We start from the raw sequence: 25,087 nt of genomic DNA, 5'->3' as shown, positions 1-25,087 counted from the left end.
CCACCATGACGGGTCAGAGTATCAATAGGACTCCAGAAGTGGATTCGTTTGGTCACTTTGTTGGTTAGATTCTTTTGTGGCCATCAAAGAAACCAGCCTTTTCAATCTGAAGGCTTTTTGTGATTTGTATATACTTCTGTATGGTAGAAAGTCACTTTGATTTTTCAAGTCCTATTCAGCTAAAAATTGTTATTAAAGTTTCTCTTTGCCCATGTGTTCATGCATCCTGAGTTTTGTGTAGTGTTGTCATCTTTAGCCTGGACTTAAAGATTTAGTGTATCTGGAGCATGTATCAGAAAGGACAGTTGTCATTTATTTATACTATGCTGTTCCTTTGGAAATTTCTTAGAAGTTCTTTGCTTTTCTTGATGGACTTTTTTCAGGTACTTAGGAAATTTCGAGCACATGAGACCAACCTTCTCATTGCAACAAGTATTGTGGAAGAGGGTGTTGATATACCAAAATGCAACTTGGTGGTTCGATTTGATTTGCCCACAGAGTATCGATCCTATGTTCAATCTAAGGGAAGAGCAAGGGCACCGATCTCTAATTATATAATGTTAGCAGATACAGACAAAATAAAAAGTTTTGAAGAAGACCTTAAAACATACAAAGCTATTGAAAAGGTAAGTCCAAAAGTCAATAGGGTATCTTTGAGTTATTTTTTATGTGCAGAAAAATAGATAAAAATAGCTTTATCTACAGAGAATAGTCTCAGCCAGGGGTGTGCAATGTGCACATTATAAAAAAGTCAAATAGTTACAGAGCCAGCAGTATTTTACAAAGTTTTTGAAAGCTCCTGGTGAAAATGGTCATATGGATTGTAGGGGAAGAAGCCTGGAAAGTAACCTGTTAGTGTGGACAGTGCAGTCACAGTTGAATGACTGAGTTGTGGAGTGATTGGAGGGTGATGACACAGCCCCTGTATGTGTGTGTGTGTGTTTGCACACGTGTGTGTATGTGTGTGTGGGTATGGTACCATGCAAACCCTGTGCATGTATGGTGAGTGTCTCCCATGATTGGAGCTGGGGGGGACTACTTTGGGAGGGAGTTTCTGCATCAGGTGACTTGGAGTATTACAGTGTGTTTAGGAGAGAGAGCTGTTTTTTGTCAAGAGAGCTTTTTCTGTAGGTACAGAGGCAGACAACTGATAAATGACAAAGAAAATATTTATTCTCATCATAATACCTGTTTCTGCAATGTTCAGATCTTAAGAAACAAGTGTTCCAAGTCAGTTGACACTGGTGAGACTGACATTGAACCTGTTGTGGATGATGACGACGTGTTCCCACCATACGTGTTGAGGCCTGATGATGGTGGTCCACGAGTCACAATCAACACGGCCATTGGACACATCAATAGGTATGATATGAAATCATTTGCATGGAAAGCCTAGGAGTATTGCAAGATCTAAGTCTAAACGTGTGAGTATTGTAGTGTTTTCCTTTTGCAAATATTCACCAGTCTCTCTGTTTATGGCTTGGTACTATTTTGATGAGAGAAAGAAAAGAAGTGTTTTTTCCCCATTCATTCTTCTTTTTCATCAGAAGGCAAAAACAGTATTGTGTAATGATAAATGTTTAGTTTTTGTTGGCAAGGCTGACTTAATGAAGGCATGCTTATTTTAATTAGATTTTACTTATATAGTACTCACTAGTTTTTTTTTTTTTTAATTTTGGTATTTGTTGTTTTGCGCCATGAATGTTGAGGGATGTTAAATTTTCATTAACTACAATATAAGATTATGATATATTAACTTGTATTTTTTTAAGACTTTATTTATTTATTTGACAGAGAGATAGAGCCAGAGAGCACAAGTGGGAGGAATGGCAGAGGGATAGGGAGGAGGAGCTACCTGCTAAGCAGGGATCCCAACTCGGGACTCAATTCCAGGACCTCAGGATCATGACCTGAGCTGAAGGCAGATGCTTAACTGACTGAGCTACCCAGGCGGCCCTTAATTTGTGTTTTTAATTATGTTCTAATTTACTTTGTCTGAACTGATAATAACATTTCCAAGGACCAAGAAAAGCAGATACATACCTAGACTATGTATTTGAATAAATTTTGTGCAGAGGCAAAATAAAGAGCAATTCACATAAGATTTTCTTTTTAATGTTTTATTTTGAAACCATTTCAAACTTTAAAGTGTTGCAGGAATACTGCAGAGAACTCCTATTTACCCCTCACTAGAGAGACCTATTCAGGTGTCACGAGAATGTGTTTTTATAGTGAAAGGATCCAAGCCAGGATCAAGGATTGTATGCATTTTTCTCATCTCTCTAGTCTCCTTCAACCTGGAACCGTTCTTGTCTTTCCCTGACCTGGATGACCTTGCCACTGTTGAAAATTACAGACCGGTCATTTTGTAGTCTGTCTCTCAGTTTGGCTTTATCTGATACTTTCTGATAATTAACCCAAGGTTATGCACTGGGGCCTGCACATCACAGAAGTGGTGCTGTGTTCTCATTTTGTCCTACTGGGTATACTTGATGTCAGTTTGTGCTCTTAACTGGTGGTGGTGGCTCTGATCTGAAAGGTCTGCCAGCTTTTCCGCTATAGAGTTGCCTTTTCTCCCTTTATGAGTGCGTATTTCCTGGGGAGATATTTTGGAACAATATAAAATTTATTCTCTCTTCCCAGTTTTACCCATTAGTGAAAAGTATCCATTGGTATTTCTTGCCTGAATTGATTTTTGCTGTGGTGTCTGCAAAATGGTGATCTTCTAATTCCATTATTCTTCCTATTTGTTGGCATTCTACTGGAAGATAGAGCTTTCTCTTTTCTCCATTTATTTATTCTCTTTATTGTTTTTTTTTTAAATCTAATATGAACCGATGGAGTTCTGTTTTATTCAGTGGGTTATAGTCTGGTTACTATTGTTTATTATTTATTTTCATGTTAAAATTATCTCAAATTTGGCCAGTAGAAACCCCTTCAAGCTAGTTCTTTTTACATCACCATTATTCTTTGATCACTTCATTATTTTATGGCATACTAAGATTTTTAGACACAACTTATGTTTTCTCTCCCCCAGCCTAGATATTGGCTCTTTTTCCAAAAGAAAATTCTTTTAGTGGCAGATGAGTGGTGTTCAGAAACCAAAATCTGGGTGCTGAGTGCTAGGTATACTCATTGCCTTTGGAGTATTGCTGCTTCTAGGCTCCTCGGTAGACAGAGCTAGAAACTACATTTATGTGTATATGTGTGCATATTCACATACACATTTATGGTCAGATTTATTTCTGTATCTGACTGCCTATGTGTTACCTCTGCTTTCACTGTCACACTACTGGGTTCATTCTAGCTCTCCTTTCTTCCGTCTTTATTTCTGGCTTCTTCAATAGTGAGAGGTAGGACTCACATTGTCCTCCAAAATTGTTACTCTTACATCTAGCCCTCTATCTGCAGGGCTGCCACCATTTGGGTGTCCTGACTGCGCAGGTCTTGAACTTACAGGGCGGCTGTCATTCCAGCGCCCTCCCTGTGAGTCCTGCCCAATTACTTGCCCACCGATTGCCTTCCTGTCCCAGCACCCACCTTTGCTCAGTTTCGGCACCTTTGAAGCTAGCTTCCTGCCCTGAAACACTCTCCTTGTGCTGCTGGGGGGTGTGTGGTGGGGGAGTGGGAGTGATCATCTTGTTTTGATGCCTTTCCGTTGTGTCAGTACTGAGCTGTGCTTCCAGCCTCTTCTGATGCCTTTCTTGCACAGGCCCTGATATAATCTGCGGGTGCATATACGATTTAAGGAACAAACATTGGTGATGTGTTCTCTTAATGGATTCTAAACAGGATTTTCTGCACTGTAGAGTAGCACTGGACATACGCATCTATTTAAACTCATTTTAATTTTAATTAAAATTAAATAAATTTTAGTTTCCTAGATGCCTCGCCACATTTCAAGCACTCACTCAGTGGCTGTCCCATTGGACTAGTGTAGACACAGAACATAATTGCAAAAGATTCTGTTGGACAACACTGTTCCATCTTATTGAAAGTTCAAAGCAATGAAGCTCAAACTTCACATATTAAATACCAATCTAGTAGAGGGGAAGAGGGACATGAAAAATTAAACTTGAGGCTGTGAATATCAATACAGATTTTTTTCCTCCATTTCTCAGGTGTAGATTTAGCATCAGAATTTCTTTTTCTTCACAGATACTGTGCTAGATTACCAAGTGATCCGTTTACTCATCTAGCTCCTAAATGTAGAACCCGAGAGTTGCCTGATGGTACATTTTATTCAACTCTTTATCTGCCAATTAACTCACCTCTCCGAGCCTCCATTGTTGTAAGTTTAGAAAAAGAAATGATTGTGCCTTTAAAGTATGTCATTAATGGATTGTTTTTCAGCTTCTCTATGCCAGCACAAGTAACAGGGAAATTTAGCTTTTTAAATCTGTTCCTTAAGAGTAGGTTTATAAATCTCTTTTGTGGTCAGCCACATGTTCAGACTTTCAGTAGACTATATGAGTAGATGACCTGTAGTTCTCTCTAGGATCTTAGTAATATCAACATTCAGCTGTGGCTTAGACACATAGAGGGACAGAATTTATTAAATATATTTGGGCTTCTCTAGCTGTTTTGTTGTTCACTTGAATATCTCCCTTTGTGTAACTGCCGTCCTTGGTCCCAGTACTGATTTCCAGATATTATGAGATGACTAACTTCTGTTGCACATGAAAATTTGTCAGTACTATTAACCTGTAAGTTACAGCCACATTTTGATAATCTTTTTTTTTTCTTATTTTTAGATTAGTGAAAATAAGCTACATTAAAATCTTAACTGAAATTTATAATCATTAAAATTGCCAAATCTTCATTATGATTTATCTAGGCTTAACTGGGCAGGACTTTTAAAAATGGCATTTCAACTGTGGAGATTATGGTTTTAACAGACTTGCTGGCATTTTTCAAAATAAAGCACTTTGTTCTCATAAAGTTCAGCTTTAAAGATACTGGTTTCATAGAAGTTTTATGTGTTAATGATAGATAGCTATGTGCCCGTACAGTGGAAATGTTTTTTGTGACTTTCAGGGTCCACCAATGAGCTGTGTACGATTGGCCGAAAGAGTCGTAGCTCTCATTTGCTGTGAAAAACTGCACAAAATTGGTAAGAGTGTTTGAAAAAGCACATGCAAATAAAAATAAAGTTGAAAACATTGTAAAACAAAAGCATATCAAGGACTTTACAAGTCTCTGAGGATTTTGTGGCATTCTGAACTCCTTGCTCTCTCTGCTTTGGCGAAGACTGATGTAACTATGATATAACTCGAAGGTCCTGTAACATGTTCCAGCTCTTTGAGCTCTGCTGTGAACAACTGTAGCATATAGCATATTTGCTTCCTGTACTGACTCCTTGTCAGTACGGAAAGGCCTTCTTGTAACTGTTGAATCACGAACATTTGTTTTAGTGGGTCAGTCTCTCAAATTTATCCATTTTTTTTTAAACGGGAAGTTTTGTTTTCCATAGATTTTGTAAAACAATGGTTATGGGCTGTTTTTCTGTTTCAGTATTATTTTGAGAAGTTTTTTTTTTTTTTTTTTGATTGGAGTATAGTTGGCATGCAATGTTAACGTTGGTGGCAGGTGTACAACGTAGTGATTCCACGAGTTCAGACATTAGGCTCTGCTCACTAGCAGTGCAGCTGCCATCTGTTACCATATGGTGTTATCACAGTCCCTTGCACCACATTCCTCATGTTGTGCCTTGTTTAGATGATATGTTTGCATCTTAGAATGGAATCTGTAACCCTGCTTGCACTGAGTATATGAATGCCAAAATAGACTGCCTGACGCATCATGTCTGGTCACTTTGTGTTATTAAAAGTACAGATGCTTTAGTTTCCATTACCCTTCTTGCTGCTTTCTAACAGAACACTTTGCTCTGGATTCGTTAGTCATTAGAGAGGCAAAATCTGGGCTGCTTATATTAATTCTCTTTAAATTTTTTAGGTGAACTGGATGACCATTTGATGCCAGTTGGGAAAGAGACCGTTAAATATGAAGAAGAGCTTGATTTACATGATGAAGAAGAGACCAGTGTTCCAGGAAGACCAGGTTCCACAAAACGAAGACAGTGCTACCCAAAAGCAGTTAGTATTGGTTAGAACCACATACAAATCTAGCCTTTTCTGACTTTTTATTTCCTGCTACATCAACTCGACATTCCTCTGCTTGGCTTCCCAGACCTTGTCACTTGGCCACTTGGGATCTCAGCTCATGTCCTCCCATGACAGCTTTTCTTTCAGATCAGACAGCCATTCCTCCTTCCCACGTGCACTGTGAGCTCTTTCCTACTTAGGACAGGCTTTTATTTTCCTTCTCAAAAGGAGTTTGGACTCATTTGTCAGATTCTACCCAGAATGAGTGTTTCCTTTAAAGAGACATTTTTTTGTTTCATTCACATTAGCCGTAAGATTTTGGTTTTACTTGTGTTTGGGGCTAAGACAAAGGAGGATTTGCATGATAAAAGAGACAGGCGAAAGAGTGCTGCCTCCACACGCAGGCTCAGTGGCCTGTGTAAGGATTGTGACAGCCAGGGTCTGTCAGGAACAAGGTGGTAGCCTGCCAGCAGTCAGAACCAGTTTCTTCAGCGTGCTGGGTCTGGCTGGATGTGCCGCATCCTGGCAGGATGCATGTGCTACGATGTCCCTCTGAGTCTGACTGCTCATTAGAGCCACACTGGGTTGAGGTACTTGAATATTTGCCTTAAAATATTTGCTGATGTTTGTCCCCTGTAAGGATCACAAACAAAAGCAAAACTTTCCTGTGTATTTTCTTCTTAGCCTAAAAGTATGGTTCTTTTGTCTCATTTTTGCAGTTATGTTGAGTTTATACTTTTAAAAAAGTTTTCACTCAGTTTCACTTGAGCATTTTCAAGATTCAGAAGCACATTGGCTGTTTAAAAATTAGGAATATGACCCATTTCCCAGCCTTCCTACTCTAACATTTACCCCAAAGGCCACTGGACTCATTTCATAGGACAGACATCGTCGTTCACAAGAAGTGTTTTAACTAACAGATACCTTCTGGATTATCTGATATTCTATTAACTGTAACCATTTCCTAGCCGGTGTTTCTGTGCCTTTTAACTACAGATGCGATCATTAATGTCCCTGCACCTCAGAAACCGCATGATTCTACTGAGTGGGCTTGTATGAATATTGAAAGTTAAGAAACAATCTCAGATTCGTTAAATTCCGGTTGACTCATATAATCAGATAGCCATTAAAAATGATACAGAGAAAGGTATTCTCATTGTAGTAAGTGGAAAGATCAGGTGAGGACAGTCTTTGTTATGCCATTCCATTTGTAGTGAAAAAACACATGTGCATAATATGTTTATATACGTTTATACACAGGAAGAAGTCCAATACAGTGTATTGGAAGGAAGTTAGTAAAGGTTATATGTGAGCAGTAAAATTATGTGGGATTTGAAAATTTTGCATTTGTTTTCTGATATTCTATGGTGTTGAAAGACCAAAAGTCCCAAGGGAGAAAAGAGCTTTCTAATAATAAGAAGTAACCCAAATGAATAGTGTCTCTAAGAGAAGACCCTATACGGCTCAATTGTTGTATATAGTTTTGGTATTAGTTGTATAGTCAGCAGTGCGTTTTAAGGTGGGTGACCTTAGACCACCTTGCAGCCCAGACCTGAGAAGTGCTTGCTGTCCACCAGGGTTAAGTAATTATGTCTCCTGCCCTGGGTATTTTCTTACCTTTTTCTCATCAGCTTTTAGTAAAGCTAGGAAGAAATTTGTTTTCTTGCCAATATCTGGAAAAGAGGCTGTTAACCCTGGATCTTGATGCTTAGGTTTTCTTTTTCCAATTCTAGATTCCAGAATGTTTAAGGGATAGCTATCCCAAACCTGATCAGCCCTGTTACCTGTATGTGATAGGAATGGTTCTGACGACGCCCTTACCTGATGAACTCAACTTCAGAAGGCGCAAGCTCTATCCCCCTGAGGATACCACACGATGCTTTGGAATACTAACAGCCAAACCTATACCTCAGGTAGTCGGTTTCTTATGACTAAGATACAGATACCTGGTTTTTTTAAGAAAAGAGAATGACCATTTAATAGTAACTATCTTGTTACCTCAGAATGTTTAATATATTTAAAAATCAAGGTGTCCCTTCTATTTCCTGGATTGAAAGCATCATTCCTCCTCTGAAGTTAAATATTTATAATGGCATAAAATACCTGTTAACTTTGGGGATGCTCTTTTTCTCCCCCCCCCCCCCCTTTTTGCTAAGATCCCGCACTTTCCTGTGTACACGCGCTCTGGAGAGGTTACCATATCCATTGAGTTGAAGAAGTCTGGTTTCACATTGTCTCTACAAATGCTTGAGTTGATTACAAGACTTCACCAGTATATATTCTCACATATTCTTCGGCTTGAAAAACCTGCACTAGAATTTAAACCCACAGACGCTGATTCAGCATACTGTGTTCTACCTCTTAATGTTGGTAAGAAGAGCCCAGGCTCTAAAGTGTTCGGTGATGCTATCTGAAAAGAGGGAAGTTTGCTTACCAATAGTTTATTGTGGATACTAGAGAACTCTCTTACTAGAAAAAGCTCTACATTAGACACATACATGACTATATGGCTTAAGTAAGAATCTTCTCTGTGGTACATTTTAACAAGCTAAAGAGTCTTTTTCCTTCCCTAAGTGAATGACTCCAGCACTTTGGACATTGACTTTAAATTCATGGAAGATATTGAGAAATCTGAAGCTCGCATAGGCATTCCCAGTACCAAGTATTCAAAAGAAACACCTTTTGTTTTTAAATTAGAAGATTACCAGGATGCAGTTATCATTCCAAGGTGGGTATTGAAGGGGAAAGTAAAGGGGTGGTGGTATTTTGTTTTCAGAGATTCACTTGTTCACGTGGAAATGTCAGTGGGCTCTAGCATTGAGGTCACTTAATAGGAAGTTTAGGTGTCTCTTCCTGGTGGGCTTGTTCTCCCTGGTTGACTTTGTCTTGCAAGAAACAATACCTGGCACACTGTTGGTGTGAGGGTTTTTTTTTTTTTACCTTGTGCAGCTCAGATAATCTAAGTGATGTTGAAAGACTTTCTTAAAATCTTCTTACTCCCCAAAGTCTTAAAGGATTTGATTGCAAATAATAGCTTCCCAAACTTTTTATAAGGAATAATGAATGGCGTTATGTACAATGAAGTAGTAAATCAGAATGCTTTTTTCTTATTTTGTAAAAACTTAGGGGATAGAGTTTTTGAGCAATAAATTTAAATATAGGAACTTCTCATAAAATTAGAGTACTATCTGTAATTCAGTCTTTCTTGATTTTTTTTTTTTGTTAAAGCCATATTTTAATTTTTTTTTAATTTATTTATGATAGTCACAGAGAGAGAGAGAGAGAGAGAGAGGCAGAGACATAGGCAGAGGGAGAAGCAGGCTCCATGCACCGGGAGCCTGACGTGGGATTCGATCCCGGGTCTCCAGGATCGCGCCCTGGGCCAAAGGCAGGCGCTAAACCGCTGTGCCACCCAGGGATCCCTAAAGCCGTATTTTAAATGTTAGCTATCATCAACTTAATACCGTAAGTGGTCCCTCAGTGCATTTATGAGGTCAGTACCTTTCACAGTTAGCATATTAGTTACGCAGGGTGCATGCTTGCTCAGTTGGTGGGACATTGAAAGTTTTTTTACCCTGTTTGTACTGGTGAAATTAAGGGATATTTAAAGGTACTATTTAGCATTAGTATGTCAGTGAAGCACAGATATTTATTTATTTATTTATTTATTTACTTACTTACTTATTTTTTTGAAGCACAGATATTTAGAATGTGGATGATAGTAGAGTGAAGAGTCAGTTTTCTCGTAACCTAAATATACTTTTCATTGTGAATCCACTTGAAATATATTATTTGGAATCAAAGTTTTCAGTAATGCTGTTTATATTTAATCTTTGAACTTACTTTAAAATCATAATTTGCATTTTCATATTAAAAATATTTGTTGAGGGATCCCTGGGTGGCGCAGCGGTTTGGTGCCTGCCTTTGGCTCAGGGCGCGATCCTGGAGACCTGGGATCGAGTCCCGCATCGGGCTCCCGGTGCATGGAGCCTGCTTCTCCCTCTGCCTGTGTCTCTGCCTCTCTCTCTCTCTCTCTGTGACTATCATGAATAAATAAATAAAATCTTTAAAAAAAAAAAAAATTTGTTGAGAGTAGTTGTCTTAAGTGTATTATTTTTCTTTTTTAGATATCGTAATTTTGATCAGCCTCATCGATTCTATGTAGCTGATGTATACACTGATCTTACCCCACTGAGTAAATTTCCTTCCCCTGAGTATGAAACTTTTGCAGAATATTATAAAACAAAATACAACCTTGACCTGACCAATCTCAACCAGCCACTGCTGGATGTGGACCACACATCTTCAAGGTAAGGGGTTTCAGAAATGACATCTGAATTTTGCTCGAGGCATTATCTGTAGAGGTCCATAGACAGATGTACAGGTTCACTGTCCCCACTGCTACCTGTAGACTCTCTGATATCAGGAGATCCTTTCTACGTAGAACTGCCCAGAATGGGGTCCAGGAGTCCAGAAGTCTGCAGTTTACATGAGCTCTTCAGGTGACTTGTAGGCACACTGAAGGTGTAGATCCACTGTGAAGAATGTACTTATTTTTACTTTTTGTTTGATAAAATTATTTTGACATTTTTATAGACTTAATCTTTTGACACCTCGTCATTTGAATCAGAAGGGGAAAGCGCTTCCTCTTAGCAGTGCTGAAAAGAGAAAAGCCAAGTGGGAAAGTCTGCAGAATAAACAGGTAATATGTTCTTTGTTATTAGATAATTTAATATTTCGTGAGGTAAGTTTGGCTTTTATATTATCAAGTTAACTGAGTGACATCTGAATTTCTTAAAAGTTCCCCAACTCTTAGGATTTGATATGTTAGAGGTAGTATTGTGTGTTAACATGTTTTCAAATGTCTTTTTGGAAGTATGAAAGGTTTGCTTTTATACTTGGTCTGTTGATACAATTCATCCCTATAAATCCTAGGATAAATCCCATTTGGCCTTAAAGGATTATTTTTATAAATAAGATTTTTACTAGTATTTATGATTTTTGTCTTTATCCATTAGTGAAATTAGTCTTAAATTTAATTTTTTGTTCTTTTGTGTGTTTGCTTTATATTATCCATATTTTTCCTTATTCAAAGATACTGGTTCCAGAGCTCTGTGCTATACACCCAATTCCAGCGTCACTGTGGCGAAAAGCAGTCTGTCTCCCTAGTATACTCTATCGCCTTCACTGCCTTTTGACCGCAGAGGAGCTAAGAGCCCAGACGGCCAGCGATGCTGGCGTGGGAGTCCGATCACTTCCCGTGGATTTTAGGTATGCCTGTGCTGTCAGCCAGAAAGAATATGGGTCATGAAATCCTATTTGCAAAACAACTGGATTAATTTCAAGTTTTAATTTTATATAAAATAATTCTTACAAGGTTAAAAAGAAAGCACGGATGTCTAAATACATGTAATAAATGCATCCTTTGACTCCTGTGTCCTTGTGAAGTCACAGAGGGCTAGGGGTTCCTTCTCTAGTGATGACAGTCAGAGTGAAAATGGAAACAGTTCTTTGTAACTTGCTCACCTTTTAAGCCTGCTTTCCTCTTTTATAAATGTATATATATAAAATGGCAATTGCCTCAGTATGTTCTTTATCTTTTTCATTTTCTTCCCACTAGGAAAGTGGCCACATCCTCAGGAAATTATTGGCTTAACCATTTTGATTAATTTTGGTTATCTAGTTGTCAAGACATGATGGTTCTAGGGATTAAGGAACGTGAAAATAAAATAATAATAGTCACAACTGCGTTTATTGCGTACTTATTATAATGTCCAACACTAGTTTTAAATGCTGGAGCCTTTATTAGGTCACTTAATCATTAGAACAACCCTGTGAGTCTCCTAAGCTATTAGCTCCTCTTCCAAGTGTGGGAAGCCAGGGAGCAGGGGAGGTTCCATAAAGGACCATCTGGTCAGCTGGAGGGCCTGGGATTCCAGCCCACACAGTGGGTCCAGGCCCCATGGCCAACCCCAAGCCTAACCTCCACAGCATGCTTGCCGTAGCAGTGGATGAAAGCAGAAGAGTGAATGAACAGTCCCACTCCCTGATTCACATTGTGCAGAAGTCCAGTAATGTTGATTTCTGCCTTATAAACTTGTTTCTGTTCTAAAGTAGGAACTGATTTATAGGGATCTTTATTTTATGTCTTTATTTTATTCCCATTGTTCTTGTTCTGAGCCTAGCTCTTCTGAAGGATCTGATGAAGTCATAAAAATGTCTTTTCAGATACCCTAACCTAGACTTTGGGTGGAAAAAATCTATTGACAGCAAATCTTTCATCTCAGTTGCTAACTCCTCTTCAGCTGAAAATGAAAATTACTGTAAGCACAGCACAATTGTCGTCCCTGAAAATGCTGCACGTCAAGGTGCTAATAGAACCTCCTCTCTAGAAAATCATGACCAAATGTCTGTGAACTGCAGAACGTTATTCAGTGAGTCACCTGGTAAGCTCCAGATTGAAGTTGTAACAGATCTTACAGCAATTAATGGTCTTTCTTATAATAAAAATCTTGCCAATGGCAGTTATGATTTAGCTAACAGAGACTTTTGCCAAGGAAATCAGCTGAATTACTACAAGCAGGAAATACCTGTACAACCAACTACCTCATATCCCATTCAGAATTTATACAATTACGAGAACCAGCCCAAGCCCAGCGATGAATGTACTCTACTGAGTAATAAATACCTTGATGGAAATGCTAACAAATCTACCTCAGATGGAAGTCCCACGACGGCCGCAATGCCTGGTACTACCGAAGCTGTTCGAGCGCTCAAGGACAAGATGGGTTCTGAGCAGAGCCCTTGTCCTGGGTACTCCTCGAGGACTCTTGGCCCAAATCCTGGACTTATTCTGCAGGCTTTGACCCTTTCAAATGCTAGTGATGGATTTAACCTGGAGCGGCTTGAAATGCTTGGTGACTCCTTTTTAAAGCATGCCATCACCACATATCTATTTTGCACTTATCCTGATGCTCATGAGGGCCGCCTTTCATATATGAGAAGCAAAAAGGTAAGATACTGTTTTTTTTCTGAATGGTTCAAGCCAACTATTCATTGTGCCTAAAAGTGGCTTAAGTTGTTGGATGGTTTTAGAGGATGAGAGATTGCTTAGAGCCTGTGGCACACCCACCCAGGAGTTGACTGAGATCTCTTTTTCACTGATGAGGCACTTGGGTTTTGGGCGAGTGTTAGCTGATCCGTATCTGCCTTATTTATTGGTAGGAATTCAGTTCTCCTAGGACCATTGTGAGAGTGTGCATGCTTACTAGATCCTGAGGGAGATATAAAGAAATATGTGGCATAGTTACTCATGCTTTAATTTTATCCAGTTTAGCATTTATTTAGGAGAATGCTATTCTGGCACACAAGGCAAACAGACATCAATAAAACACAAGTCTTGTATTGAGGAGCTCATCTTTGAGGTTTTGGAGAGTGAGGAAGGGAAAGAGTAGCAGTGCTCTAGCTCAGTGACTCTTCAGTATAAAGGAAGTGATGCCAGAGCTCCAAGCAAGCAGTGCTTGAGAGGCCAAAGGAAGAGTGTGTTCTGAAACCAGTGCGAATTAAGATTTAAGGAAGAAAAGCAACAAAGTCACACTATTTAAGTGATGATAGAAGAGGTATCACAAGGCTACCTGTACCTGCTTGACAAATAACTTAGAAAGCTGCTATTTGCCCTAAACACTTAGAAGGAAGGAGTATCACATGTAATCAGAGGGCGTTGATGGAAGAGGTGGATTTATAGTGTGTAAACACAATGAACAAATGGCAGAGCGTGTTAGCACTCTGACTAGACTGTGGCAGCAGTCAGAAGTGTGGAAATACCTGAGAAAAGATTAAAAAGGCAGGTGGGTGAAGCTCTTGTGGAAAATCTTTAGTCTCACTAGGCAAAGGAGTTTGCACTTATTTTGAATGTTGAAGACACTTTAGCTCAAGAGCCTCTACTTTTTTTTTTGAGAGGGAGAGAGAGAGAGATATTGGGAGGAGGGGCAGAGGGAGAGAATCCTAGCAGGCTCCATGCCCAGTGCGGAGCCTGATGCAGGGCTCAATCTCACGACCCTGAGATCATTACCTGAGCCAAAATCAAGAATCGGCCGCTCAACCGACTATGCCACCCAGGTGCCCCATGAGTGGCTCTTAATGTTCATGAAGTGGTGGTTGTAAACGATGGCTCTGACAGCAGAGTGCAGCCTGAGTGGAAAAGCGAAACCAAACCAAGCTGAGCGATCAGTTGGGGCTTTGAATCTATGCAAGCGGAAAATGGGTTAGTTGTGGAGTTCTGGCAGTGAGGAGAGGGCTGAGGTGAGTAGTATTTCAGAGGGAATGCGAGTTGTAGCTCACAGCAAGTGCCTCCTTTAGCCAGACACTACTCTTGCCACCTTCTGTAAATTGCCTGATGTAGTTCTGTACACTTTTATTCTGTAATTTTATTTATAGTTGTATATACTTCTATTATCCATAGTTGCTAGATGAGGGTACTGAGGCAAGAGACGATCGCTTGACGCGGGTCACATGAGACTATGTGGCCGAGCCCAGAGAGTCTGGGCTTAGGGACCTAGCTCTTCACCACCACACTCCTCAATCTCCGATGTCACGCTATAGCAGCAGACACTACCTCGGGTGTTTTATAGACCTCGCATGTACAGTCTTCTGAGAGAGCCCCTGGGGGATAGACATTGTGTCTCCATTTTGCAGATGGAGAAACTCTACCCAGAGACTAATTAGTTCCTGCAAGGTTACCTAACTAATCAGAGAGTTGGGGGTGATGGAGGTGAGAGCCCATACCCTTCACCCTCCTTGCTGCCTGTCAGTGTAATGAAGGGCAGAGAGGCCTCTGATGCCAGGGTGACTGTGTGTAAGCTGGGAAATTAGGGCAATGGTGGTGCTCGTGGTGACATAGGTGTAGCGTTTTCAGACTTCGTAGAAAATGAAGTGGAATATTCACTGAAGTATTGAGATAATTTAGATAAGGTTTGGGGGAATAGTCTCTGTAAGAGTGATAATCAAACTGTCAGAACAAACGAGATTTCCATAAGGTGTAGGAAGAAAATGTCAGAGCCTGAGGATGAGTAGGAAGGAATAGTACATGTTTTCTGTTAGGTAAGAAAGAAGTTCATGTACATTTCAAAAATTTCATCTGTTTGTCTCCTGGGAAAGCTTTGACTCCTTATTTCCTGTAGAGATCGTTGTTACTCCCTCAGCCCAGTGTCAAAGGAAGGCCTTGTCTGTGCTCACACTCCAGACACGTCCTGTGTCCCGACCAAATCTAAGCCCCTGGCTAGTCTCCATATGGGCTCTGCACGTGCACACCCACTCTGTTCCTCTCCCAGTGCTCTTCCCGTTTCTGCCCAACCCATATTGCACCTCAGAGCCCTTAGCTTTTGCTTCCTGTTCCTTCCTGCCCACGATTCCATCTAACTTTGAACATGATTGCCATCTTCATCCTCTCGTTGCCTTCTGTGACACTGTGATCCCATATAGGCACAGGGATGCTGGCATTTACCAGAGCTGTTCCGATAGCATGCTGCATGTGGTGCCACGGGTAGATGCCTGTCCCTCCCAGTTGGGTCGTCTGCAGGGACTGCTCCTCAGTCTCGTGGACTCTGTTCTTTCAGGGGCACCCGACCAGGTGTTTCTCCCGTGGCAGGTGCCTGTTCAGTGGTGTTGAGCTCCCCTGGAAAAGGGGCTTATGAAGTATTTGCATAAAAAGGAACCCCATTTGTAGAAAATGAAAATGAGATTGACAGTTCTAGATCCTCATTTCCAGGTTTTCACTAGACATCTCTGGATAAAAATGTTACAGTTTGAATAAGTTAGGGAGGACATGGAGTCCATAGGAAAAACACACCAGAGGGTAAACAATGAAGCTATTTTATTGTTGTGAGTAATATTACCTTTTGCTCTGTTTTAAAATGGTTGAATAAAAATATCTTGAAATGCCATCCAAAACAAAGGAATGATATTTGAGAAAATAATTGTAATTAAAGTTATGTTTGTGGCTTAGATTCTAGGAGTATGAAATTATTTTAGCTCTGTTCAGTGCCAACTTCCACTTTATAGCCAGAGTTGTGGCATTCCCTCCCGTTTATGTCTTTGAAAATATTGTGACATCTTAGACTTTTTATGTGGATTTTTTTCTATTCTGATAGTCCCAGTTGGCAGTTTGCATTTAATATCATTAGGTTGTATTTCCAAATGTTTGAAATTGTATGAACTATTTGTTCTGACTTTGTAAGGAATTTGCATATCAGTTTTTTCTAATCTGCATTTAAAATCAGAAATTCTCATCTACACTGAAGGATGTAGAATATATGGGAATATAATATTTGCTGTCGTGAATAAATTGATGATCAGATACAATAATATGAAGAGCATTGAGCTAAAAATATGTTTATTTGCCTGGTATGAATTCCAGCAGTGATCATATGCAGATAAGCATCTTAAAATTTTTTCTGCTAAAGGTCAGCAACTGTAATCTGTATCGGCTTGGAAAAAAGAAGGGACTGCCCAGCCGCATGGTGGTATCAATATTTGATCCCCCTGTGAATTGGCTTCCTCCTGGTTATGTAGTAAACCAAGACAAAAGTAACGCAGATAAATGGGAAAAAGATGAAATGGTAAGTTTTTGGTAACTGGAAGCATTTATTTCTTGGTGAACTGGAGAATTTTGTGCTATTAACTTTTGTGTTTCCTTTCCATGGTGTATTTATAGTAGAGTAGGTATTTGGTATAGTGAATTAATTCCTTTAAATAGACCGTCTCTTCATTGAATTTTAGAAACTGTTATTTTGACGGGGAGAGGATTCTGTCTCCTTTTTTTTTTTTTTTCAGGAGCATAAATATATATGATGCTGTGACTCAAAACAAGAAAAAAAGCAAAACTCCCTTAACATTTCATTTCACTGTTATGTGTAAGAATCTGTCATCTATCCTTAGCGCTCTGTTCAGTAAGATGACTCTTCAGTAATGACTTGTGATCTTCAGTCTGTGAAATAATTTCAGTAAAGCCTTGCTCTGCAGGTCAGGGTTTTCTCAGTTAGGACTAGGTCTTCTCTGATGACCTTAAAAAAAAATCATAAAGATTGTAGTTTTCTGGAAATAGTTTAAATCTTGCCAGTGGCTTAAGGGCCAAATATTAGATGCAGCTGCTTCGTTTTGTCTTGTCTTGAAGGCCACCAGAGGGCACCTCGGAGGGCCTCAGAGCTGGAAAAGCCGTCCACCCAGAGGTGGGCCGCTGGAAAGCACTGGTGCCTCTGCCAAAGCCGAAGGCGATCTTGTGGCCGCTTTCATTTTGCGGCCGTTGATTTTGCATTAGAGACTGCATCGTTGTTACTAATTTTTACCTCAGGCCAACAGTGAGGCTAGGGTTTCTTTCACAGAGTATCCTTTCTAAGTAGACAGGCTTTTGTGTCCTCTTTCTGATATGCCTGTGCTAATTAATTCTTGGTCTCAAGTTTTCCCCAGGTCCACTGCTCTCCGACCTGATTTTTGATTTTTACCCCTTTATGGAGTACATTTTTAACTCATGCAGCGTTTGATGTTTAAAGAAATTGAACTTCTCCAGAAATTGAACTTCTCCAGAAAAGCATTAAGAGAATATTTTAATGCAGAAAAATACATTTGTTAAATAACTTAGAAATAGGTATAAGCTTGGGGGAAAATGTGTAGATTTGGAGGACTTCAGAGAAAATATTGCAAAGCTATGAAAAACATCTTGGTAATAATTATTCTGCCTTGAAGTTTCATAATATAATTGGCTTTGTAAAAAATTGACATGAAAGTGACATTGACAAGTCCCTTTGATTAAAAAAAAAAAAATGAAACAAATTTCGTGTTTTCCTTAACATTTCAGATGACCTGGCACTTTGGTTTTGGTAAAACATTGAAAACACATTCATATTTTCACTCAGTAGTTTATACTTAGTTGAAATAAGGCCTTGAATGATGAATGATATAGGAAAGAGTGTGCTCGCTTTCCTGTTCTGCCTGCCTCACTCCTCAGCAAACAGGTTTAAGAGAAACCTTTGCATACGAATGCCGAAGTGGCTAATGACTCAGGTTGACTTGAACAGTAGGAGAGAAGCATTTTATGCGGGTGGTTTTTTTAGGAGCTTGAAGCATTCTCAGAAACCATTTAATGAAGTAGCATCCCGCTATTTTGCAGATAGAGAAACTGAAACCCAGAGACATTAAAGAACTCTGTCCAAGATCACATAGCTTATTAGTGAGAGAACCTACTCTCCTGGGATTGTGTGTGTGTGTGTGTGTGTGTGTGTGTGTGTGTGTGTGTACTGTCAATCTTAGACTATGGCAGCATCTTACTAAAACTAAAGATACATAAGGATTTTTCTAATTAAAGAATTATTCACTCTAATTTTTTTTAATTATAATTTGCCTTTTTTATGTTAAGGACCAAACAGTAGTCCAAAACATCTCATGTTACCTTGGGAAAGTACAGGATTTTTAACAGGAAATGGTTCCTAGAGATCTGCCACTACAGGTTCTCTTCATACTCTTCCACGTTCTTGGGAAAGTTTTACAAACTTTTTTTCATAAAAAACTCCAAACCAGCCCATAAAGGTACATAGTTGTAGATACATGGCTTGATTCACTGCTCTTTACCTTCAAACAAATACTCTATCCCTTTTGAGTCTGGCTTAAAATGAAATATTTGCAATATTTAAAAAATGCCTGACCAAGTTTGAAGACTTTTTGTGTCAGGAAATCTCTGGAAAGCTGTCACTACCAGAATTGAAGCACACTCTCTTGCCTTTTCTCCCACAAAGTAAAGTCTTTTTTTACTTTGACTTTTTTTTTTTTTTTTTTATTTCTTGCACTATTGAAATTTGGCATCTTTTAGCATTGCAAAAAAGTTACATCATTACTGAATCCTAGCCCATTATTAAGGTTGTCATTCACAAATAAGCTTTTGCCAAAGAAATTGGAATTAGCAAAGATCTTCTGACAGAAATTGGATTGTTGTGTTTCATGTTAGTCTAAATTTTCTTCTATTTTTGTCATTTATGCTATAATCTGTTCCTCTGATTACTGTAGCACAGTGGAGGGGAAAGCATAATTTCCCAGATTCATAGCTTAGTTCAGTGATCACTTTTAGTTTTCAAGCAGGCAATCTAGTTTTACATTATAGCAAATGTACTTGAATTTGAAATGGAAATGGGGAGAAAACCTTTTGTGTGAAACCCTCTTGCCTATATTTAATATTCTACAGATTTCTAAAGTAATTTATCTTTTTTTCATATTTATACTCTTTATTGCACAGATAATGCTTTTTCTGCATCTGGAATTTAATTTTATTAATTTGAAAATCTTTTTGAAACATTTTAAAACTTTGTCAGCAAAATAGACCTCTGTGATCGGCATGTGAGTGCTTTTATTGTGTGTCTGCTGGAGTAAGACTTCTTAGCTGAAGTTTTGCCTCATGGACATTAATTTTAACTTTATACCCATGTTCAAAATCCCTGACTTAAAGCTTCATACTGGATAAAGGTCATTTTATAACTTAGAAAATGAACATTCAAAGAACATGTTTTACTTTGTTTATATGATTAAATAACTTATTTTATGTTAATTGAAAACAAATGGCCGTGATTTTAAAGTTGCCTTTTAGTATTTGTGGTTGTCATTTGAAATTATCCATAACCCTTGCTTTTATTGAGTTTCAAACCCTTTTAAAAACAGCAGCTATGTCTCTCCCCTCCTTCCCCATTCCTCCTCGTTTCAGACAAAAGACTGCATGTTGGCTAATGGCAAGCTGGACGAGGACTTTGAGGAGGACGACGAGGAGGAGGAGGATCTAATGTGGAGGGCTCCGAAGGAGGACGCCGATTATGAAGATGATTTCCTGGAGTATGATCAGGAACATATCAAATTTATAGATAACATGTTAATGGGATCAGGAGCTTTTGTAAAGAAAATTTCTCTCTCTCCTTTTTCAACCACTGATTCTGCATACGAATGGAAAATGCCCAAAAAATCCTCCTTAGGTAGTATGCCATTTTCATCAGATTTTGAGGATTTTGACTATAGCTCTTGGGATGCCATGTGCTATCTGGATCCTAGCAAAGCTGTGGAAGAGGATGACTTTGTGGTGGGGTTCTGGAATCCATCAGAAGAAAACTGTGGTGTTGACACGGGGAAACAGTCCATTTCTTACGACTTGCACACTGAGCAGTGTATTGCGGACAAAAGCATAGCCGACTGCGTGGAAGCCCTGCTGGGCTGCTATTTAACCAGCTGCGGCGAGAGGGCTGCTCAGCTCTTCCTCTGCTCACTGGGGCTCAAGGTGCTCCCGGTCATGAAAAGGACCGATCGGGAAAAGACCATGTGCCCTCCTAGGGAGAATTTCAGCAGCCAACAAAAGAACCTTTCAGGGGGCCGCGCTGCTGCCTCTGTGGCCAGTTTACGTCCCTCTGTGTTGAAAGACTTGGAGTATGGCTGTTTGAAGATTCCACCGAGGTGTATGTTTGATCATCCGGACGCAGATAAAACACTGAATCACCTTATATCGGGTTTTGAGAATTTTGAAAAGAAAATCAACTACAGATTCAAGAATAAGGCTTATCTTCTACAGGCTTTTACCCATGCCTCCTACCACTACAATACTATTACTGGTAAGGAGCCCCAGACCAAACTCCATTGCTCTGAAACTGTGACCTCGTGTTAACTGCATTATTTTGTCTTGTTAAAAAAAAAAAAAGCGACCTGTGCATGTACAGACTTGGTGCTTAAAATGCATGGTGGAGGGAGGGAGCAAAGGAAAAATGAAGGTGGCTTTATTTCCCTCTTCTCTCTGGGAGCACACACCGCTCCTTACCCTCAATAGCTGGCAGCATGGCCACCCACTACTCTCAAGAGATGTCATTTCACACGCTGCACAGCTGGAGAAATTTGGACCTTCGTATTTTGTTGTGTTTTTCCCATTGGTGTCCTCCCTAGTGTCTTCCTGATGCCTGTGTAGTGGTATTTATGATTCTTGATTTATTTGTATATCCTGGGTGTGTTTCCACAGCTTTTATTGTTCTTCCCTAAGACCCCTTTCTTAAGGTCTTTGTTAATCTAAAGATGAGTGGGTTAAAAGAAACTTCTTTGGGGGAAGGTTCAGCGTGCTTCCTCTGATTCTGCTGCCATCTTTCACTTGGCATCACCCTCCAGGTTTTCCTCTTCTGTTGTGTGGCAGGCGGCCAGTCCATTAGATGAGAAGGGAGATGAGGCGCCTGGAACTGCAGTCAGCTTCAGCTTGTGAAAAGGCTGTGTAGTTTTATCTCTATCAGTAAGAAGTGCTTGAATCTAGAATACCAAAGCTGAGCATAAATTTTGTATGAGAAAAGATGATCAGAAGAGGATAAAACCAAAAAGTGAAAACTGATCTGGCTCTGGACTGGGAGGACTGGCGGAACGGAGCGCTGTTTCTCTTTGTGGAGCAGCCGCTATGCATGGTTCCTCCTGCCTCTGCGGCGTGAGGCCTCTGCCTCGGACTTCTGGGTGCCCCGGACGCACCACTTCATCTGTGCCTGCCCCAGCCTCCTGGCCTGAGTGGGCTCTGCTCGGCACGGTGAGGAGATGGGTGCTGGCCAGGGTGGGCAGCCCACCCATGCCGGCTCAGGCCTTTGTGCACGGCCCCAGCTCTCCTTTGTCAGGCCCTTGTTTGTGTCAGATTCTGTTCTCAGGTGGAGAAGAGGGTTTTCTATTACTGACTGGGCATCCCAGGTGGCAGCTGTGACCTGGGGTGATGAGGCATAGCTGCTGGAGCGCTCACTCCCAAGTGGGGGTAAGGCGGCACGTAGAGGCCACAGCAGAGTGTGGGAGTGGTGCGCGGGGCCAGAGCGCAGGGTGCATGGAAGTGTAGGAAAGCAGAGGGTGGGCCGTGTGGGGGCAGAGCATGGGGCCAGAATGCTGGGTGTATGGGGTGTGCAGGAGCAGAGTGAGGGGCAGAGCACAGGGTGCATGGGGTACACAAGGCCGGTGTGTGGGGAGTGCGTGGGTGTGCAGGGCCAGAGCACCGGGTGTGTGGGGCCAGAGTGCAGAGTGCATGGGGTATACAGGCCGGTATGTGGGGGTGCGTGGGTGCGCAGGGCCAGAGCGCAGGGTACATGGGTGTGTGGGGGTTCATGGGTGCGCAGGGCCAGAGCACGGGGTGCATGGGGTGTTTGAGGGCTGAGTGTGGGGTGCACACACAGCGTCTGGCCCCCACCGCCAGCATGTGAGTGAGGCTGTGGCTTCGGCGGCACCCACTATCTGCTTGGCCAGCAGTGTGCTCAAGGGAGGGGGCCCATCCTGATGAGCCCCCCCAAGCCAGTGTCTTGTCTGTAGGAGCAGTAGCCTTTGGGCCACCAAAGGCTTTTATGAGTCTAACTTATAGATAAGAAATATGCTTAATTTGCCAATCAAACCTAATTTCCAGAGGCTGTAGTTAGTGTGACACGTCACATGGTTTGTCACTGAAGAATATTCACGAAAACATAGCCCACCAACATTCTCAGGGTGGGCCTGGGCAAGGCACACCGTGGGTTACCATTTTGTGTGAGCTGACGCCTGCGCTCTGGGCCGCCCACAGATTGTTACCAGCGCCTGGAGTTCCTGGGAGATGCGATCTTGGACTACCTCATAACCAAGCACCTTTACGAAGACCCGCGGCAGCACTCCCCGGGCGTCCTGACCGACCTGCGGTCCGCACTGGTCAACAACACCATCTTCGCGTCGCTGGCGGTCAAGTACGACTACCACAAGTACTTCAAAGCTGTCTCCCCTGAGCTCTTCCATGTCATTGATGACTTCGTGCAGTTCCAGCTGGAGAAGAATGAGATGCAGGGCATGGACTCCGAGGTTAGTGCTGCTGGAGTGCATGGTCACTGCTCTGCTGGCAGGAGCTGGCCCAGGGGGGTCACCTGCCCCAGGGGGCTCCGGCCTTCGGGATGGGGGAGGGACCACCGAGGGATGGCTGCCCTCTCTGGGTCTAAACCTGACTGCCCCAGGATGGTGGGATGGTGCGATGGTGCATGTGCCCTTCCAGGGCAGAGGAGGGACCAGGGGCCGTCAGCTCGGTTCTCTTCTGCTCCCGCCACCTGATCGGCAGCCAAAGCAGCTCAGCCTCCCCCTGCCCCTGCCCCTGCCCCCAGCGGTGCTGGAACCTTGGTGAGGGCTCCTTGCTGTTTGTTCTGCCTTTCTTTCTGTTAAAATGGGGCAGAAAACATTCGCTGGTACTGTCTCAGGTAAGCCTCACAAATGTATGGTCTGCTTCGACTTGAAAATAGGAAAATCTCTTTTAAAAACCCACCTTCTAAAATCTTAACCATTGGAATTTGAGAGGCTTCTGTTGTAAGTTCAGCCAAAGGTTCTTTGGTGATGGAGCTAATTTTAATGTGTTTGTGAGCTATTTGGAAGTGTTGTAGCAAGAATTTCACTTAGATCTTTCCACTCTCCTCTGATGCTTCGCTGCCATCCGTCTGCATACCTGTGTACCCAGGAGAGCACTCCCAGGTCCGCTTCTCCCCATTCCGATCCCTTTGTTTTCCTTACTTTTGGAGATTTCTTACTAGGAGTCGGAATTTATTCATAATTCTAGTGGCTGTTTTAATTGCTCTGGTTACTTTTATACCTTCCCTTTTTATGATCACACCAAACTGTGGCTGGAGACTAGTGCATTTCCTTGACTTGCTGTGAGAGAGATTTGAAGTATAGCCTCAAGGCGAAGTGTCCTACCCTGTAAACAATGCAGAACCTGTGCTGAGGGAGAACCCACTCTGCCCCGTGTGTACTCCTCCAAGGTTAATGGTCCGAGGTGGAGCACAGCTACCAGTGGGACTAGGAATGAGAACCATCTCGTGTACTTAGGATTATTTCTCGTCTCATTCTTTAGAAATGTTTAAGCTAAGAATTTGAGGAATTAGCTAAAATTAGTTTTAAGTTCTCTTTTGATGGCAGTGGGACATGGTGACTCTGTTCATTTTTGTTCATTCTTTTCCTTTGTGTAAACATAGGTATTAGAAGTTACAAAAACTGATTGGAAATGTCAGTGGTCTGGCTTTTCTAACTTACTGTCGGATCTTAAGCAAGTCTCTCCACTTCTCTGGGCCTCAGTTTCTTCATCCATGAAAGGAGAGAATTAAATTCGATAAGTTTTAAAATTCCTTTCTACCTCAAAACTGTGATGTATGACCAATGTCTTTTTTTCTCAGCTGCCAGCATTATAAGTGGTTTATATAGAGTTCTGTGTGGCTAAACAATCCATTTAGAAATTAAAAAAAACAAAAAAAACAAAAAACAAGTGCCCCCTTCTCTTTCTTTTTTCTTTCTTTCACAAGTAAATAGTATTTTAGAAAATACAAATAAGCAAAAAGAAATACTAAAGTTATGCAAATATACTACCTTAGAAATAACCAAATGAACATTCTGTGATTTTTTTTTTTGCTAATGTATATAAACATAAGCATACCTAAAACATAAGATGGAATTATATTATGCATAGTATACATAACCTGTTCTTTTCACTTCATATTTTGAGGACCATTTTCCGTGTATCCATTGGCATTATGACTTTCAGTGGCTGCTCACTAGTCAGTTTATGGCTATAATGAAACATATTTAAACAGTCCTTTGTGGCTAGATATTTAAGTTCTTTTTATTTCGGGTTTTTAGTAAACATGGGTGTGGTGACTATATCCAATACTTCCTTAAGATAAATTCCTAGGGATGGGATTACTGCATCAACGAGTTAGGAAATTTTAAAAAGACATTTGATAACATACCTAAGTTTTTTATTACATTAATTTGAATACTGTGTATCAGTCCTCTCTTAATAGTGAATGCGTATTAAGGGGTTTAATAAAAAGGGAACTCAGTGGAATCTATCTTCTAGTAGAATTTCTCAGTCATAAAGTGACAGTTTATACTTGCCGAAGCAGTTTGTACACCCTTGTCACTGCTGTACTAGTTAGTATTCAGCCTAATGCCTGCGGAGCCGCTAG

The 25,087-nt window shown here is 40.8% G+C and overlaps 1 protein-coding gene across 6 annotated transcripts in view; it reads left to right on the top strand.

The window, feature by feature from the left end:
- The window catches only part of DICER1 (dicer 1, ribonuclease III), a 72,628-nt gene that overhangs the window by 41,937 nt on the left and 5,604 nt on the right, over window positions 1–25,087 (top strand). For all 6 annotated transcript variants that reach the window (XM_038545647.1, XM_038545642.1, XM_038545644.1 and 3 more), the window contains 15 exons: window positions 384–626; window positions 1,208–1,362; window positions 4,159–4,291; window positions 5,038–5,113; window positions 5,956–6,095; window positions 7,838–8,017; window positions 8,261–8,474; window positions 8,679–8,832; window positions 10,232–10,414; window positions 10,701–10,806; window positions 11,200–11,375; window positions 12,333–13,116; window positions 16,565–16,720; window positions 19,846–20,734; window positions 22,678–22,946. In XM_038545647.1, coding sequence (XP_038401575.1) covers window positions 384–626; window positions 1,208–1,362; window positions 4,159–4,291; window positions 5,038–5,113; window positions 5,956–6,095; window positions 7,838–8,017; window positions 8,261–8,474; window positions 8,679–8,832; window positions 10,232–10,414; window positions 10,701–10,806; window positions 11,200–11,375; window positions 12,333–13,116; window positions 16,565–16,720; window positions 19,846–20,734; window positions 22,678–22,946 — 3,858 coding nt within the window. The remainder of the gene's footprint in view (window positions 1–383; window positions 627–1,207; window positions 1,363–4,158; window positions 4,292–5,037; window positions 5,114–5,955; window positions 6,096–7,837; window positions 8,018–8,260; window positions 8,475–8,678; window positions 8,833–10,231; window positions 10,415–10,700; window positions 10,807–11,199; window positions 11,376–12,332; window positions 13,117–16,564; window positions 16,721–19,845; window positions 20,735–22,677; window positions 22,947–25,087) is intronic.

This window comes from Canis lupus, chromosome 8 (genome assembly GCF_011100685.1).
Source record: "Canis lupus familiaris isolate Mischka breed German Shepherd chromosome 8, alternate assembly UU_Cfam_GSD_1.0, whole genome shotgun sequence".
In the NCBI taxonomy this organism is placed as follows: domain Eukaryota; kingdom Metazoa; phylum Chordata; class Mammalia; order Carnivora; family Canidae; genus Canis; species Canis lupus.
The sequence above is the reverse complement of the archived record's forward strand: the minus strand, read 5'-3'. Positions and strand labels throughout refer to the sequence as shown.